This window comes from Xyrauchen texanus, chromosome 41, assembly GCF_025860055.1.
Source record: "Xyrauchen texanus isolate HMW12.3.18 chromosome 41, RBS_HiC_50CHRs, whole genome shotgun sequence".
In the NCBI taxonomy this organism is placed as follows: Eukaryota; Metazoa; Chordata; class Actinopteri; order Cypriniformes; family Catostomidae; genus Xyrauchen; species Xyrauchen texanus.
The window spans coordinates 12,809,690-12,829,166 of record NC_068316.1 but is presented as its reverse complement, the minus strand read 5'-3'; the positions used below and the strand labels follow the sequence as shown (position 1 = coordinate 12,829,166).

The following is a 19,477-nucleotide window of genomic DNA, read 5'->3' as shown; positions in this document are numbered from 1 at the left end:
TGCAATATTGTGCTTTGGACCTCTTTCACATTGTTGTCCTGTAAAAATAATAAATTAAAGGGGTAGTTCACCCAAAAATGTCAAATTATTTTTACTCACATCATGTTGTTCTCTGTGACTTTCTTTGATGGAAGACAAAAAGGAGATGTTAGGTAGAAAGCTAGCCTTAGTTACCATTAACTTTCATTGCTTTTTTTTTCTCCAAACTATGACAGTGAATGGTGACTGAGGCTGTAATTCTGTCTTAAATCTCATTTCATGTTCCACAGAAGACAGTAAGAACATGAAGGTGAGTAAATGACAGAATTTTCATTTTTGGGTGAACCATCCCTTTAAGCTAACACTAGCAGCTGTCTTACAACCATTCAGACAAAAGTGAAATGTCTTTCAGTGTTTTTGGGTCTGCTAAGAGGGCTTCCCCCCGGTTTGTTCAAGGATTAATAGGAAAATACATTTAGCAAAAACCATAGCAATTATAGTTTGGTGGGACATCAGTGGCTTTCCCGATTTGAGATAGGGGACAAGTGCAACAGATTTAAGTTAGAACAGAATACAATTTAATTTGAATATTCAGTGTTGATTCCAAAGCTCAGAACTTTTCCCACATACAACACCTCCATACAACTGGAGCTTTTCCCAACGGTGTGCAGCACACTTCTGTGCATATAACTGTTGGAATTTGTTACAATATCACAAGTTCCCTCTGTAAAATCCCCATCCTCCCTGAATACATTAAATTCTTAGCTTAATATAATGGCTGAGATACAGCATGTTTATATTAATGTATGATACTGTATACTCAAAGAGTTTGCTCTTCAGATAAAATCCACAGAACTGTCCTGATGCTTCAGCAGTTTGTGTTTAGAGGCAGCAATTATTGGACAGGCGAAACATTTTTGTTGGCCCTCGTTTTAACCACAGACGGAAGATTTTGATTGTCCACCAGGGGTCCTCTGAATCTACGCTTGGCTCCAATGCCTTGACACAAGGTGGGCAGCAAGCAAGCCGAGTTTAGGCTGTGTTCAAACCAAGCTAGAGGTTGGAGGTGGTAGGTATGTGCTCATAGAGCAGTGGAGGTCAGTTTTTTCACCCCTCTGCGCTGAGCGAGAATAGAACAGCCTACGGGCTCCAGCACTGGTGGAACATTCCTATTCAAGGCAGAGTAGGTAGCAGCCATTGCCCCCTACAGGAGAAAAGATTGAACACAAACCTTGCTGAACTGAACTTACCATGCAATATTTAGATGAACCAGTTAAAATAAAACTAAAAACATTTCTAAAGCATTCAATAATTATATATAAGAACAACAGGGCTATACGTAGGCTGTACTGAGAGTATATTATGTTTAGTTCAATATGTCTGGATGTGCAGTATAAAAATGACTTTGTTGGTTCAGTTGACTGGGGTCCTCATCTCTTGTGAGGTGTAATGATTCCATGAATATGAATCAAAATGACAATTAATTTATTTTGGAGTAAAACCTTTTAATGAGGAAACAATTACTGAGTGCACCTTTAATTAATGTATTTTACAGTATATAAAATGTTACTTTCCATAATGTGATTGATGCGAGTTAATAGTGATGACAAAAAAATACATTTAATTAAGAGATTTTCTTCAGGATGACAGATAGTGATGTGATTTTTTGATTGATAAATGTTTTGGTGATGTTGGTTTTTACTCTTGTTATGTACCTTTTTATTTTACTGATTCACTAATTTAAATCTACTTATATTTGTATGCATGAATGTATATAGGTATGTACTGTATGTGCTATTGAATGTTGTAAACCTTGCTGGAAAAAAGAAAACAACAACAATGCCATTTCAGGGGCATGGCAAATTATTAAGGGGAATAGAGTGTGTGGAAAGGACCAAACCTTAACCAGATGGGGGGCATCATGTCTGTTCAGCTGGTATTTGGGGAGCTGGTCTTTGTGAATGATCCAGGGATGTCTTAACACTTGTGCAGCCGTTAGTCTCTGATGGGGGTCTACATGCAACATCTTTGAAACCAAGTCCTGTACAAAACAATAAACTGGTGTATGATGTCATAATTCATGTTATAATAATAATAATTCCTTACATTTATATAGCGCTTTACATAGCATAGGGATGATGATGCGACGATGTTATCCATCACTCTCCATCATTTTTGGATGGTGGCCCTTTAAGGAGATGTGTGCTGAATTATGTGTAGGAGTCGGGGTTCCCACATTTTTAGAGCAGTGAATTTGCAAGATCTTTCCAGTTTATGATTACATGATCAAATCTCTATAAAAATTACGATTTTTCTTTAATATTCCCTGTTATTTCCAGGTTTTCCATGGGAACTCTGAAGAGTGTACATTGACTTAACAGTTTATTAGGAACACTATGGTTCTAATAAAGTGACCGATATGGTCTTCTGCTGTTGTATCCCAACTGCCTCAAGCTTTGGCGTGTTGTGCATTCTGAGATGTTATTCTGCTTACTAAAATTCTACAGAGTGGTTATCTGAGTTACCGTAGCCTTTCTGATAGCTCGAATCAATCTGACCATTCTCCGTTGACCTAACTCATCAACAAGACGTTTCCATCCGAAGAACAGCCGCTTACTGGATGTTTTTTGTTTTTGGCACCATTCTGAGTAAACTCTAGAGACTGTTGTGTGTGAAAATCCCAGGAGATCAGCAGTTACAGAAATACCCATCTGTCAGAAATTCTCAATTCCAATGGTTGGTGTGAACAAAACTGAAGCTCTTGACCAGCATCTGCGTGATTTTATGCACTGAACTGCTGCCACATGATTGGCTGATAATTGCATGAAAGTAGGTGTTACAGGTGTTTTGAATAAAGTGCTCAATGAGTGTATATTTCAGACGCTTCTCTCATGTAGTTCCACACCCACCTTGGCCTCAGCTGAAACCGAATTCCAGTATCCACCTGTGAGAGAAAACTTCCCACTGCCGATTCGAGCCAGAATCTCTTCAGGCGTGTCCTCTGGGCCATTAGCAAATGGAGTAAATCTAAAAAAAAAAATGCTCAGTGTCTGTTGAACAAGAACACTTTTAAAAAAAAGTATAGTGCAACTTTCTTGACTGGTGTAGTTCACTTACCCAGTTAACATTGTGTACAGAAGGACACCTAGACTCCAGATGTCACATGCAGCATCATAACCCTGTTTCTTCAGCACCTGAGGAACGAAAAGAGTCTTGCAATGATCAAAAATACCAAAAGTAACTGTAAAGACCATTGTGCCACAATACACATGCAAAAAAGCTAAATGTACCTCTGGAGCCACAAAGTTAACAGTATAACAGGGTGTCATCAGCAGACCATTTTCTGCTCTCAACTGCTTGGCGAAGCCAAAGTCACAAATCCGGATGGACTCAGGATTCCCAGATTCATCAACATAAAGGATGTTACTGGGCTTCAGATCCCTGTGAACCACCTGAGTATGAGAGGAAAATCCATGAGCCAGTCCCTCCAAATACATATATAAGCTCTATACATATGTTTTACCTTAAAGGGACATTGCATTCAAAACTTTTAATTCTGTCATAATTTATTATGGAATTCTGTGGATCACAGGATGATTTTAGGCAGAATGACAGCCTCAGTAACCATTCATTTTTTTTGTAAAGGAATAAAGGTGCAAAGAAAGCAAATGGCTAATGAGACCAACATGCTGCCAAACATCATCTTTTGTGTTCCATGAAAAGAAAGAATTCATACAGACTCTACATAGACTACAGACCCCTTGAGCATGCAGGTACTCCACAGTCTTTGAGATGGTGTACAACACAGCACTGGCCTCCCTTTCTGAAAAGAACTTCTGTCTGAGGATCTTATCCAGCAGCTCTCCACCCTTCAGCAGCTCTGTCACCAAATACACTGAGCGCCCATCATCATATACCTGCAGATGGTGCCACAGTAATTTAGAAATGTATATTATCTTTAATAATTTAAAATTATTATAGATAATCATAGATAATCAGTTTAAATATTCCATCCCTTTTATGGAAGTGCATTTTGTGTTTGAACCCGATCCATGAAACGGATGCTTTCCTTTGAGTCAATCAGTTCTAATGTATGGAAACATATTGTAAAGCTAATACATTGCTAAAAGAATATGAATGATGGATATCCTGTTCAGAGTAATTATCAAGAGAGACAATAAGAGCAGGAACTCATTAGGCCATTCCCTCAATCCAACAACGGAAGTTTCGGCAGAATCGCTCTAGGTAAACATATCAATGCCGTTTAAACAGAACAAGACATTACCTTAATAGAACTGTGTTTGACCAGTAGGACATGCTCAGAGTCTGCCAACACATTGAGTTGTCTCATCCTTATACTAGATTAAAATGAAAATGACTGTGTCCTTTTTTATAAACACTCACGTCTTTCAGGGTGATTATATTTGGATGTTGTCCATAGCGTAACAGAATTTCCACCTCCTCTGTTGGATCCCTTTTAGCTTTATTGATTACCTAGACAACAAATACATACAGATGCATCACAGTATCCAGGAAACTGACAGTTTAAAAAGGCAGTAAATAAATGCTAAATTATTAAAATAGAAGTCTTAGATAATGCAAGACAGGCCAATACAGGCATTAACTCTTAAATGCATACCTCAGGTCTTTAGTGACCCCATTCTACCCCTGTACCTCATCCAAGTTTTTGAGTTGTGCCCACACTTCTTTAGTATTCTCAATATTTCTCTTATAAATAATATAACACACACACACACACACACACACGCACACACACACATACACACACATTTAAATAACATTTAAATAATATATATATATATATATATATATATATATTATATTTTTTTTTAATAATGGTTAAGTACCAAAAGTGTATAGGGTCATTAGAAACCCTTGGTATGTAAAAGTGTAATTTTTTCTCCTTCCCTAAATTATATTTTTATGATTATTTCATACCAATACAAGTTTACTATCCCATGATATCTATTTCTTTGTTTATTATGAGAAATTAGTACTATATTCATACAAATAAATACTATATCACTTTGATTTTGTGTGCAACAATGGAGAATTTTCATTATTCCATATGTGTACATATGCATATTATACATGCTATTTCTTACTAAAGGTGGCGCTGTTGTTTCAGTGATTGACTTGATTTACATTTGACATTGCTATTTGATGAAGAAACGTGTAAGTAAACTATAGCAAGTACAACACATGAACAGTATGACATGACTATTGTCATTTGTGTGCAAGTTGTGCATCTATTTAGACTTAATAAGTGCCTGAGAAAATACATATGTGTAATGTATGTGTAGCTTATGTGTTATGTGTAGCTCAAAACGCGACAGCCAGTTGCGCCTCATGAAATTTCAGTGTGAAATCCTGATTAGTTGCATTTTCTCTTTGATATATGAAAAATAAAACAGCAAATTATATTTGATTCTATTATTTTCTAGTTGTCTTGAAAATATTTTGAAATATTTTGAAATCTGTGCATTTTGTAGATCCATTTGTGATAGATACTGTACGTGCCAGGTCACATATAAGTGTATTTGGTTAAATTCTCATGCATTTAAGGAGTAAAAAAAAAAAAAATTAGTGTAAGTATACAGTATAAACTAGATGCTTATATTTGTAATATATTGTATGCTTTTTGCCTTTATTACAGACAGGATACAGTATGTTCAAATCACTTACACTAAGTTTGAGCAATAGTAGTAGTGATGCTTTTCTTTATTTTGTTCTTCAGGGCCATTCAGACCGAACACATTCTTGTGCTAAAGAAAGCTAGATGCAGCGCAAATGAACAGAACCAAATGCAGGTGTCTCGAGACTTGAAGATCTTTAACTTGACACAGCATTTCAAAACATGGCGCTCTTGTATCTGATGCTAAAAAAGCAGCAAGACATGCTGCAACAGTCAAAAACATCCATCTAGCACGTGTTTACATTAAAAATAACGCAGGAGAATGCAAAATGTTTTAGGTGGGAACAGCCCCTTAGTCTTTTTGAAGTCAGTTGCTGGCTGGATTTTCTGCAGAGATCGGTCTCAATGAAAAACAGCCAGCCACTGTGTTAGTTTATTATGACTATCCTTACCTTTACTGCATATTCCATGCATGTGCTTTTCTGTATGCAGCGTTTGCAGATGGAATACGAGCCAACTCCGATATCCTCCTTCACCTCGTATGCGTCATTGAACTGAGACACATTTCTGTGGAGCTGCTATAGAGTGGAAATAACCAGACGTAATGCTGACATAAAACCAGACTCATTGCCAGACCTCAAATAACAGGTATTACAGCATACACAGAGTGGAAAAAGCCTTAATCTGCAGTTTAAATGCATTAGTAGTGAGTGTGTATACCTGAACTATAGAGCTCATACTGTTGCCCTGGATGGGTTGAGACTCCTCTTCTGAGGTAATGGCCACAAAACTAAAACCTCTGAAGAGTTGATTGGCGTTGGCACTAGGGGGTACACCTGGTGAGTCTGACAAATACACACACAGTGTATTGATTTTATCATTAAATACACCATCAAAACATCCAACACAGATTTAAAAACCAGTAGCAGATCAAGGATCAGACACAGAAGGTTAAAGTTGGTTAAGCTGATTTACCTTTGGGAGTTTTTGCTGTGAATTCTGGGTCAAAGTAGAATGTGTCGTCTGGTCTACTAGAGGCTGGTTTGAAGGGCGGGTACATCTCTCTTCTAAATAATTTCTTGTGGCAAAAGTATGAAATACACACGTTAAAACATGCAATGGTGAAACTCAAAGAGACCCCATGAAATGGCTTGACAAGCGCAGTTTTCTTTTCTGTCTTGAACATTTCCTTTTGAAACAGGAAGTTGGAACAAGACATATTGGAGGGCTCAATGTTTTTATAAAGCTAATGGCCCGCAGTAACACCATGAACCATGACTTGCTATTTGCAATTGTTAGTTGAAGGTGCCAGATGACTCATCAATATTTTTGGTGCATTTTTTCAGAAGAGAAAGACTTTTTAAAGGTGTATTTCTAAAAGTTATTTTTGCCAACTTTTAGGAGTACAAAAGCATTTAGATCTCAAATGCCTCAAAGCTAACAAACACAGACTAAAAGCCACAACTTTGCTTTTGATTTCAGGGAGTTTTTAAAACATAAATAAATAAATAAATAAATATATATATTAGCCTACAGTATATTAACTTTTTACATACTCACATTCCAGTCAATGTTAGCATAAAACGTGTGTCTCTTTATCTCTTCGACTCCATCTGGACCAGCACCTGAAGACGTCCATAATCAAACATTAAGGACACAAGTTCAAACAACCAAACATAATTAAATACACAGTAACTAAGTCTGTTGCTTACCTAATCTATTAGAAGGGTTTCGTTTGAAAAGGCTTCTGAGGAGACTCTGAGCCTCTGAGCTCAGAAATTGAGGCATTCCGAGCTTGGCCCTACAACAGAAGAGGTCAAGAATTAAGCCAGATGTCATTCACAGCCTCTGACAGCATACTCACAGATTGTTGACGTACAGCTAATGCATATTGGAATTGAAATGGCTAGCTCCAATCAGACTAGCTGGCTTCTATGCAATTTCCAGGAGTGCTACAATGAACACTTTTGAGGAAGATCTAGTTGCTGGATTTGCAAAATTTGTATCTGAATCTTTGAAAGACATTCAAGAGTTTTAGCGGCAAGTAAACGTGATATTCTAGAGCACACCTATAAATTCCAAAACATATTATATTCCAATTTATTTTCAAATTTGCCAGCCCTAAATGTCAAGTAAAATGTGGTCAGTTCATACAGTACATTTTATATTAGCAAAATTTTGCTTTCTGTTATAAGTGGGCAGTTTTCGACCAGTTTAAGCTGCAAACATGACCATATAGTATTCTGAAGGTCACAAATCTAGATATGTGTCAGAGCTATGGCATATAAGGTAGCACATTTGGTCATGACATACAGTACTGTGCAAAATGATAATTTTATATAATTTATGTCATACAAAGTCCAGTTAATCAACATTTGATGGGACCACCTTTGTCTTCAAAACAGCACCAATTCTCCTAGGTACATCTGAACACAGTTTTTCTTGGTTATTGGCAAATTGGATGTTCCAAGCTTCTTGGAGAATTCACCACATTTCTTCTATCTATTTTGGCTGTCTCAATTGCTTCTGTCTCTTCATGTACTCCCAGACTGACTCAATGTTCAGTGGGGGGCTCTATGGGAGCCATGCCATCTGATGCAGGGTTCCCTTTTCTTCTATTCTATTCTACCTGCAAAAGGAATGTTTGGGAGTCTAAACTGTATATTTCCTATTGACACACTAAAGCTGAAGATATCAATAGCCATCTTAAGACAAATATTTTTGTGAAACATCTTATGTGCCTTTTGCACAGTCATTTATATAGGAGCTATTGGCTCAAAGAAATCCTGGTTCGATTCCAACCTAGGCCATGTCCTGAACCCATTCCCCCTCTCTCTCTCTCTGCCAGTTTCCTATCTGCCCCCCAAATAAAGCCCAAAAAATGTATATAAAAAAATCTGGACATGTAGATAAGTGTAGAGGTCAGTTAACATAGACAAGAGGGAAAAGACAAAATCCGTCACTCGTCTACACTGATGTCAAATACACTAATACTTTGTGTATTTATATCAGTGGCTGAAGCCCAGTACTTATCATTCTCTCCAGAAGCCTCGAATGAACTGTAATCGACAATTACAGTGTTCAAACCCTCATCTAGCCTGTGCTCTGCAGTCGCTCCACTAAAACCACATTACTGCAGCTTATCAAAGCCATCAAACTCGACGCAGTCCTTTGATTATAATCATCCACCACAGTAGAAAGGCTAGTGTAGCACATCTGGGTTTTATTCACCGCTCAGCAGGCATTTCATGAAGTGAAGTGTGCTTTGTGTGGCTTTGTGTTTACTGATGGTTTAGTGGTTAGTCTTTAGGCTAAATAGCTTTGTCAACAAAACCAAGGGCAAATTATCATCACTACAGCACTAAGCAGCAAGATCAAATCTGCCAACTCTTCCCACTCACACTGGATGACTGTGTTTAGATTATAGAGTGAGGTGAGTATCCGCTGGGATGATGGAAGGATGAGACTGTCGCACTCACTTTAGAATCATGGTCATGGTTTCCTTGCGGTCCTTGCCTTGGAAGGGCAGCGTTCCGGTTAGCATTTCAAACTGAGAATGGAAAACAAAACAGATCATTTGTCACATTTGTCTGATTCATTATGTTCATGGGAAATGTATGCATAATGATCAACAATGAATCAAAGACAGAATGTGCCACTTCCTCACCATGAGTACACCATAAGACCACCAGTCAGCACTATAAGTGTGTCCTCTTCGGTTCACCACCTCTGGTGCCATATACTCTACTGTCCCGCAGAAAGAGTATGCTTTGTTTTCATGATCAATTGACTCTTTACTGAGGCCAAAATCTGTAGACACATAAATACATAATTTCAGAGTGGCAAAATCTCAATTACTGATGCACTGGTTTTTGAAAACACTATCCATTTTTAAATATGTTTTGAAGTGATAAAATGATGTTCTTCTTTCAATTGATTACTTTGACTTTATAATAAAATCTATTCTCCAAATAGAAAAGAGTGTAAAAGTCCAAAACGTACTTCACGCAAGTACGCAACGCGTGGTTACATAGTACATACATTACGCGTGCTCTTGCGTTGCTCTGGCAGTTACAAACCTCAGACCACAAGAGGGCAATAGATTTTTTTTTAGGCATGACCACGAACCAGTGATGCATTCAAAACCAGGAAAATGCTGCATTCGGAGGCTTGCATTGTGTTATGAATTGAGCACTGACACATTTCAAGATGCAACAAGTGAAATCGAGCTTGTGTAGCAAGGTGCATTTGCGTTCACGTACTAGCATAGAGTATGTTTGGACCTAAATTATAATACACATTAAAGGACAAATTGGATATTTGTGTTATGTATAATATGAATTATAATGTCAAGTATATTATGTCACAATTTTTGCAACTACAAATCACAAGTGGAAACTTCCAAAGTTTTGATTCTGACCACAATAAGCTTCCATAAACGTTGAGTTTGATGTGTTTGATGTGTTTTGCAATGATGAGTTTGATGTGTTTGGTTGCACTGGTTCTTCTGGATTTCTCTAGTGAATATAATCACACTGTAAACACAAGCTCATTTCCATCAATATATCTTTAATCATCAGCTGCTTTTACACAAAATTCAGTTAAACCAGGATCATTTTGCATGCATGTTACTTCTCCTGGTCAAATTTGCTGTTAATGGTAAACGGACATCTTTAAAGTACCTGTTTCTGTTCAAATTTGTTATACAAAATATACGTGGTTTACATGGTAATAAACCCCTATAGAGGGAAGGTTAAATCTTCTGTCTGTTCTCCCATAAGGCTGCAGTCAAACAGCAGCAACACAAAATTCCCAAGGTGGCACAATGCTGATGCAGCCATTCCAGCAATCTGAAGTTACCTACCTGTCAGCTTTATGTGGCCATCGTCATCTAGGAGAATGCTGAAATTACACAGATTCACAGCATTAGAAAGCCATTTAATAGAATAAGTGCACACTCACACAATGGCCTCCTTAATGTCTATCCCCATTTCCACCCTGAGACATGAAGACATATCTTTTCATGCCTCTGTTACTACTACCAACATTATTTGTATTGCCCTACTCTCTCTAGACTTAAATGTGATTTATGGATGACCTTAAAGACCAGCAGATGAAAGCAAGAGAGAATGAGGGTTTGAGTAATAGAGAGAGAAAAAGTAAAAGAACAAATAATAAAAAGTATGGAAAGTACTTCTCTGGTTTGAGGTCTCTGTAGATGATGCCCAGTCCATGCAGATGGTCCAGAGCCAAAGCCAGTTCAGCCAGATAAAACTTCACATCCTGCTCTGTGAACATCACCTGAAGAAGGAGAGCACTGTGTTACCATTTCCTTGTGGGGACTGCTGGCTGGGCCCCACATTGTAGGTGATCTCAGATTTTACTATCCTTGTGGGGACATTTGGTCCCCACAATGTATCATAAACATGCACGCACGCGTATAATTTCCTCATTAAAGACGTTAAGTATACAGTCTTGTACCGTTGTCTTTTTGTCTGACTTTTAAATACTTTTTTGCTTCAAATCAAAGTTTGTAATTTTGTGATTTGGAGTTGGATGGTTTGTGTTGGTTCATTCAGAACTCTTTTATGATTTTGATTATTTATTTTTTTCTTATGTAAAAAATTAATGGAAAAAATGCTCAGTGGCTGGAATCATTTGCAAACTTCATTCCGCTAGTCAAAACTTGTGAGACTATGTTTGGGGTGACCATTTACTGTGTTTACCTCTTTTGACAGTCGAGTAAAAAGATCCCCGCCTCTTAAAAAGTCGAGAATAAGATAAAGCTTTCCTTCAGTCTGGAATGCTGCAATTACACAAGAAGAAGAAATAGTGGAAGAGACGGCGAGGAAATGACACTATTAATTTACAGAACATCTAGATGAGAGCCATTCTTCTCTAAGATTGGCCAATGACCAGCACTCACCATAGTGTAGCTTAACAATAAAGGGATGATTAACCTCCACCAAGATGTCCCGCTCCATCTTAGTCCTGACCCGATCTCGTACTGAAAACACACACATAAATATCTCTGATATTTTGATAATTTCTATTCAGTTCACTAACAACACTTCATCTCCCCACTAACAAACGCTACACCCGCCAATAAATCTGGCACAGCAGAATGACACAGATGGCACCGGATGACTAATTAAATAAAGGAGAGAGCAAGAACATGCAGCGCAAGAAACACAAGAGAAGCTGAGAGCTGTGGGGGGAGGAGTGTAAGTTTACTCATGTGATGTGTTTATCATCCTGTGATATTTTTTTTGTAGCTGAACATCTATTTATATTTTAAAACATCTACATCTGGGAATTAAATAACCAAAAGCAACTACTGTGGAAAGAGTGAATGCTAAGGAAGCTTTCTGAGTGATTTTGTCCTGCGTGATAATGAGACTTCTGAACTGACTGCAATATCTTGCCTCGCACACCTGCAAAACTTCCTGTTGAGGGCAAAAACAATTAATCTGCACTTTTGGTAACTATAGCTACAGCCAACCAAAAATAAAAACAAGTGATGACGCACTCTTCCTCTTTTAATGTTTCAAGGAGACAAACATTTGCTTAATCATATCCAATATTTAACACATACTTATTTTTTTTATTAGAAACTTTTTTAACATTTTAAAATAATTTTTATTTAAATAAAAAAAATGATGTATATATATATATATCTGAAGTCAGAAGTTTACATACACTTAGGTTGAATTCATTAAAACAAATTTTTAACCACTCCACAGATTTCATATTAGCAAACTATAGTTTTGGCGTTTAAAGTCGTTTAAGACGTCTTCTTGGTGCATGACACAAGTAATTTTTCCAACAATTGTTTACAGATGGATTGTTTCACTTTTAGTTGATTATATCACAATTCCAGTGGGTCAGAAGTTTACATACACTAAGTTAAATGTGCATTTAAGCAGCTTGGAAAATTCCCAAAAAATATGTCAAGCCTTCAGGCAATTAGCAAATTAGCTTCTGATAGGCTAATTGGTTAATTTGATTACATTGGAGGTGTACCTGTGGATGTATTTTAAGGCCTGCCTTCAAACTCATGCCTCTTTGCTTGACATCATGAGAAAATCAAAAGAAATCAGCCAAGACCTCAAAAAACAAAAACAAATTGTGGACCTCCACAAGTCTGGTTCATCCTTGGGAGCACTTTCCAAATGCATGAAGGTACCACGTTCATCTGTACAAACAATAGTATGCAAGTATAAAAGTATTTGCTAATGCACATGGGGACAAAGATCTTAATGATCTCTGATCTGATAATACAACAATTTAACTGTTTGGTCAAAATGACCATCGTAATGTTTGGAGGAAAAAGGGTGAGGGTTGCAAGCCCAAGAACACCATCCCAACCCTAAAGCATGGTGGTGGCAGTATCATGTTGTGGGGGTGCTTTGCTGCAGGAGGGACTGGTGCACTTCACAAAAGGGAGCATCACGAGGAAGGTAAATTATGTGGATATATTAAAGCAACTTCTCAAGACATCATCCAGCAAGTTAAAGCTCAGTTGCAAATGGGTCTTCCAAACGTACAATGACCCCAAGCACACCTCCAAATTTGTGGCAAAATGGCTTAAGGACAACAAAGTCAATGTATTGGAGTGGCCATCACAAAGCCCTGACCTCAATCCGATTGAAAATTTGTGAGCAGAACTGAAAAAGCTTGTGCGTGCAAGGAGGCTTACAAACCTGATTCAGTTGCACCAGTTCTGTCTGGAGGAATGAGACAAAATTCCAGCAACTTATTGTGAGAAGCTTGTAGAAGGCTACCCAAAAAGTTTGACCAATGTTAAACAACTTAAAGGCAATGCTACCAAATACTAACAAAGTGTATGTCAACATCTGACCCACTGGGAATGTGATGAAAGAAAGAAATATTCTCTCTACTATTATTCTGACATTTCATATTCTTAAACTAACTGGCCTAAGACAGGGAATGTTTTCTACGATTAAATGTCAGAAATTGTGACAAACTGAGTTGAAATGTATTTGGCTAAGGTGTATGTCAATTCTGACTTCAAACTGTATACATGCATATATATATATATATATATATATATATATATATATATATATATATATATATATATATATATACAGTATATTCTGTATATTCTATTCTGTTTGTGACATTATGATAGATTGCTCATTTGCATTTACACATCCCACAACATGCGTCATCACACCCTTGGCCCTGCCCAATGACTAACACCAAAGGGGACCCATCTGGACACTTTAGGATTATTTTTGAATATATTCATGCACTAAACAGACATTTTTGACCGCTTGATACATATCTCACACCGCGTTTAAAAGACGCAGTGTCAAGTTACAACCCCGAAAGGAAGAAGCATTTCTCTCTCATTCAGCTGCTGCCTCTTATTTATTTGAACACAAATGCATCATGGATGCTTTTTTCGTACAACTGGGCTATTTTTAATTGTTGGTGTATGTAAACATAGGACGTCTTTGACAATGGACGTCTTCTACCTTTTCTGTGTGTTTCTGCCGATGTGCACCTCAGTGCGCCTTCAGTATGTATGTGTGTAATTTCACCGTTCTTTGGACTATGTATGTATGTGCATTTTTTTCAGCTCATATCAGCATGGATTGCTTGTGAACAGACAAAATACTATTCAAACTTTGCAAAGGAACTGTTATTGATGGAAGGGGCAATTAAAAACACTTCAAAGATGCAAGTAAACGTTTCATTCATGATTATTTTAAATGTCATGACTGTCTGATAGTTTACGATGCTGAGTGTTAACAGTTGTGCTTGAGATGAACAGTATAATATATTCAGATGCAATGTGGTGGATGTGCGTTATGTGTAAACCCTGCAATTTTGTTTTATAATGTTCTTCCAATTGATTTTGCTGAATTTCAGGGGCTGCATGATGTTAGCCAATCATATCATTGGCCCTTTACATTGAAATGTTAAGAATGCGCCTATGCCAAAACTGAGTGTTTCAGAGAGATTGCCAAAAACAGGGTAGAAAATGATCATATACTAATAAATTGTGACTAGATTACTAGATTGTTTTGGTAAAAAAAAAAAATTCCATAATATTTTCAGTGGAACTCAGGGAAGATAATTAAATTAGCTAAAATAGCACATCATGACCCCTTTAAAAAAAAATATATAACAAAAAATACTTTTTTTTTTCTTACTTTCCAAAATTATACAGTATACATATAGTTAAGACTGGGGCTGGGTATTACCAACTACCTGATGATATGATAAATGTCAAGATTAAATTACGTTACATTAAATACATTACAATTTCAAACTCTGATCACGATTAAAACCGTTCCGTATGTAACAAGCGCAAGAGAGATCCAGCATTTCTGGATGAATCTGTGGGATCAGTTTGAACCTCTCTTGCTTGACTTTTGTTCAGTACGGCACCTCATAGAAGAGGCTCTGTGCTAAAATGCTGGTTTTATATTTTTCGCTTATTTAGATGACCTGCTTGCTCATCAACTGAACTATAGGAAATTATTTCAAAACACACATATATAAATAAAAGGTATCCATAAAAGAAACTCAAGATATTGATATACTGTATAAATGCATTGGCAGAGCCCTACCAAAATTAACTGACATCTTTGTCAATGGATAATAAACAATTTGTCTAAAGTTCTGTAAATATTATACATAATAAGTGCTTATTTATAGCTATCATTAAATTGTATTATGCATAAATCAACATTATATTGTTTATCAGCCATTAAACAACATTTATCATGTGACTACTTTCCCTTTGTACCTTTCAGGGTGGCTTTCTTCAGCACTTTCATTGCATACAGCTGTCCTGCATCGGGGCCTGTTGTTTTCTTCACCAAAAATACCTGTAATGTTACCAGAAACAAACAAAATCGTGGCTTCATCAAAACAACATTAAAAAACACTTTGAAGCAGGATATATTTTACTCGTCAACTCTTCCTGAAAACACAATTAGTCACTGCGCTACAGCAAGCGAAGCTGATGACACTGTAACTATAGTGACCATGACTTGTAAGTGTTCCATGTGTAATTTTACTGAGATTGTCCTTAGAACATGAAAGACTGTTTGGTGTACGAGAACATTTATTTTATATCTGCGCATGACTCAGGCTTCCATCTGTGTGCTCATGCTGATTACCTCTGAAAGCATAATGAGAACACACACATGCACTCCAAGCACTAAAAATACACCTGATGTTACGCACCTTTCCGAAGGAGCCCTGTCCGAGCACCTTGCGGAGCTCGAACTGCTCTGGGTCAGCCTTTTCTGAGCCCTCTTTAACAAGGTGTGTGATGCTGATCTCTTTAACAGACACTTCTTCCTGGAGAGGAAACAACAAAAAAGAAGCAGAGAATTTAATTAAGACATAGATTGGTAACCGAGAACCAGTTCTTATTCAGAACCGGTTCGATTAAAAAACTAAATAACTGATTATTATGACTTTGGATTCCTTTAATGCAAATACTTTGCCAGTGTTTCCAGTGTAATATTTCTACAGTGCAAAACATTTAGCATGACCAGTGTAGTATGATTCCCGGACAAATGACTCGTATGAGCCAGACTCACTTAATAAACCGCAAGTCATTAAATTCAACAAGTCTGAATCTAAATTAACCAAGATTGAATTCAAAATATGTTACCATTATTTGAAGCATTTGCATTTAAGGGTGCTTTCACAGATGGTTCGATTGCTTGGACCGAACCAGAGTTAGTTTCCTCTCCCCTCCTGCTGGCCTCTGTTCACATCATATTATTTGGGTCCAAACCGCGGTCCGATAATGTAATCAACATGAGTACAAGCGACAACTGTTTACCACTGTAACTAGGCAACAACTTGAGAAGACCTCACTGTGTTGTGTGAAGAATTAAAGTTTGCCTCTTTGGATTTACCACGAAAACTTGACACAGAACGGCACTTGTGTTTGTCTCCTGCGGATGCATTGAATGTGCAATGGGATGAATATTAGCGTCTGTCTCCTGCGAGACCCTGGATGCATTGCAAGAGATGTGAAGAATGTGAGCTGCTCTCCGAAGGGGAATTAGTTGGTGACAAGCAGGTATGAGAATTGGATTATACCACAATAATTGCGATCACAAGCCTACAGTCACAAATTGTATGTCATCACAAACGGTTCACTTCCACGATTTGGTACGTTTCCTTTCATATCAGCAGTGAACTGTAACAGAGTTCAAATGAACTGTACCCCAGACCACCTTTTTAAGCAGACCCGGGTGCTATTTGTGGGTGCACACCCGAGTTAAAAAAACAGCGTTCACATTATCCAAACAAACCAAACTTTGATGTCATTCGACCCCGGATGAGCACCAAAAGGGCTAGTGTTAAAGCATGCTAATATAGAGTAAAGACCAATTATTGGATTACTTTATGCTGGATTGGTTTGCAATATGCATTATACATATTTGCAAGATTTGTATTACATTTATTTGCTCAATTATTTATCTGATCTGTTGAAATATAAAATGATCTCATATGTGATTTGTAAATATTTCTTCCTAAAAGTATTAAAATAATTGTTAATGGAATCGTTAAAAGATCAAAATCTGAACCAAAAGCATTAAATTCCTTTATGATTCCGATCCCACCAAAAAACATGCAAACTGAAAACAACAAAATGCAAGTGCCACAAATCTATCATAGCGAGAAACAGAAAGCGCTTCAATTTTGTTTATAAGACTTTTCACATTACCTATTGTTTTAAAGCATCTTTACAGACAATCTTTCCATAATGTCTATAAGCCCCAAGTGAGCAAGCCAAAAGCAACTGTTGCAAGGAAAAAAGCTCAATAAAATGTTTATTATACACTGAACATTTTTTATGTCACATGAAATTAATACACAAATGTAATATTCGAGAATTACTGCATGCAACCGGTCACAAGTGCATAATTCTCACCCACGCCACGCACATCACAGACGTGCCCTGCTCTGTCCCACGTGTTCCAAGGCGTGACCTGGGGCTCGGCGCCCTGCTCCATGCCTGAGGGAGGAGGAGGGGTTGAGCCCCGACAATCCCCCTGCAGTGTGCGCCTGCTGCTGGACTTCTGATACAAAGAGAAAGCAATACCTCACTCTGTAGAAAGCTCATGTGACGGACCGCTACCCACACGGTTGCCATGACACCACCTCCAATCCACCTGCTTCATCGCAGTACCAGTGGGCGTGGAGAAGGGTGACTAAAGACACAACGCTCAAGCTCTTCTTGCCTCACTCTCTTCCTCCTACTCCCCCTCTTCCTCTCTCTATCTTTCCATCCATTACTCTTTCTCTCCCCCTCTAATCCATCATCTTTCCATCTCCACACAGTGAGATGATGTCATCCAGTGTTGGCGTGCCAACAAAGTGCCTCCCAACTGATGAAAGTTTATGATGCAGGGAGTCGTCCACCACTTAGCAAACTTAGACCTAAACAATAACAAAACCACTCTGATCCATTAAGACACTCTAGTACCTTAGAGAACATTAAGCTGAAATTTGACACTCAATCTGAACAAGTATAGGAAGGACTGGCATCAACGAACCACACAGCATTTTTACATTTTCTGCAGAATATGTGAGTGATGCCTGCCTGTGCAAAACTTGCTGCCATCATGCTAGGGTGTTGCTAAGATATGTTTTTGCATGTTGCTAAGTGTTTGCTAAGGTGTTCTGAGTGGTTGCTAGGGTGTTCTGGATGGTTGATAAATGGTTGTTAACTGGCCCAAAAGAAGCAAAGAGACCTACCCTCAAATCGCCATGATATTGCGGGCCCAGCAGCCTGAAACAAAAATGTTTCAGGCTGCTGGGCCCACAATACCATGGTAGCAAACTCGGAATGTAATGAAAACCAAAACACAGGAAACCAAAACACAGATCGTGAAACTAAACATGCATACATGCAAGAACTGACACAGGAAACAGCGAAACCAAGGGCTTAAATACACAAGGGAACAAACAAGGGAACGAGGAACACCTGGGGAAACAATCAGGGAATGAGAAATAATCAGGGAGAACCAATCAAGGAATAAAACTACAAAGGACTACAAAACTAACAGGAAACAGGAACTAAACAAGACTTTCAACATAACAGTAATAACAGTACAAAAACAAAAAGACAACAGGGAATATGACAATTGTAAGTAAATGGGACCATGTTAAAATACATATTGTTTCAAAGGTATAGCCACAAGACCAACATTACATGTTCACATGATTTTAGTCTTTTGGATTCAATTTTAGATTTTAATAAAATGACTTACTAACATTTTCCATTTAAAATCCAATATTACAATTTGGTTGTCATGACAACCAAACCCTTTAATCCCAGTATTGGATACATCTTTACAGAGATATGGTAAGTTAGCTAAAATAATGTTAACTTATTGAATATTTACGTCTTGTAGCTATACTTATGGACTGGCTCCATGCACTTCCATTGTAAGTGCCTAAAGTCTACATTTACAATCCATTTAATCCCCTGCCAGAGCAAAATCGTGAAATCTAATCACTCAAAAAAGTAATCAAAGACACCTCTCCTCAACAAACCGCTCAATATTAGGAATCATTCATGTCCATAACAAAAATTGTGTGTGATGAGTTACATGATGAAATATAATACTTAGTGTTAGGAGTTCGTTCAAATTAGAGTAATAGTGACGCTTATCTTATAGCAAGAATAATTCAAGGGGTATATTCAAAATTGCAGATTATACTATTACTAGTAGTACTACATAGGAATGCAATATACAGTATGTATTCTTTGCACAGTATGCAAGTTTTCTGCATGAAATTCCTGGATAATCTACTATATTTGCCTAAATG

At 37.5% G+C, this 19,477-nt stretch overlaps 1 protein-coding gene across 5 annotated transcripts in view; it reads right to left on the bottom strand.

Annotated features, from left to right (window-relative positions):
* Positions 1 to 1,040: 1,040 nt before the first annotated feature.
* Positions 1,041 to 19,477, bottom strand: part of rps6ka3b (ribosomal protein S6 kinase, polypeptide 3b) — a 54,012-nt gene continuing 35,575 nt past the window's right edge. For 3 of the 5 annotated variants that reach the window (XM_052113755.1, XM_052113759.1, XM_052113757.1), the window contains 19 exons: positions 15,863 to 15,979; positions 15,420 to 15,501; positions 11,562 to 11,642; positions 11,362 to 11,441; positions 10,830 to 10,936; positions 10,500 to 10,537; positions 9,303 to 9,445; positions 9,115 to 9,185; positions 7,348 to 7,436; positions 7,196 to 7,260; positions 6,611 to 6,713; positions 6,356 to 6,480; positions 6,088 to 6,213; positions 4,384 to 4,473; positions 3,738 to 3,896; positions 3,270 to 3,431; positions 3,097 to 3,173; positions 2,889 to 3,006; positions 1,730 to 2,020 (listed from right to left, as the gene is read on the bottom strand). In XM_052113755.1, the coding sequence (XP_051969715.1) occupies positions 1,730 to 2,020; positions 2,889 to 3,006; positions 3,097 to 3,173; positions 3,270 to 3,431; positions 3,738 to 3,896; positions 4,384 to 4,473; positions 6,088 to 6,213; positions 6,356 to 6,480; positions 6,611 to 6,713; positions 7,196 to 7,260; positions 7,348 to 7,436; positions 9,115 to 9,185; positions 9,303 to 9,445; positions 10,500 to 10,537; positions 10,830 to 10,936; positions 11,362 to 11,441; positions 11,562 to 11,642; positions 15,420 to 15,501; positions 15,863 to 15,979 (2,124 nt within the window). Of the gene's footprint in view, positions 1,184 to 1,729; positions 2,021 to 2,888; positions 3,007 to 3,096; positions 3,174 to 3,269; positions 3,432 to 3,737; positions 3,897 to 4,383; positions 4,474 to 6,087; positions 6,214 to 6,355; positions 6,481 to 6,610; positions 6,714 to 7,195; positions 7,261 to 7,347; positions 7,437 to 9,114; positions 9,186 to 9,302; positions 9,446 to 10,499; positions 10,538 to 10,829; positions 10,937 to 11,361; positions 11,442 to 11,561; positions 11,643 to 15,419; positions 15,502 to 15,862; positions 15,980 to 17,573; positions 17,690 to 19,477 lie in introns of those variants that run through there. The other 2 variants (XM_052113756.1, XM_052113760.1) reach the window with 2 other exon arrangements.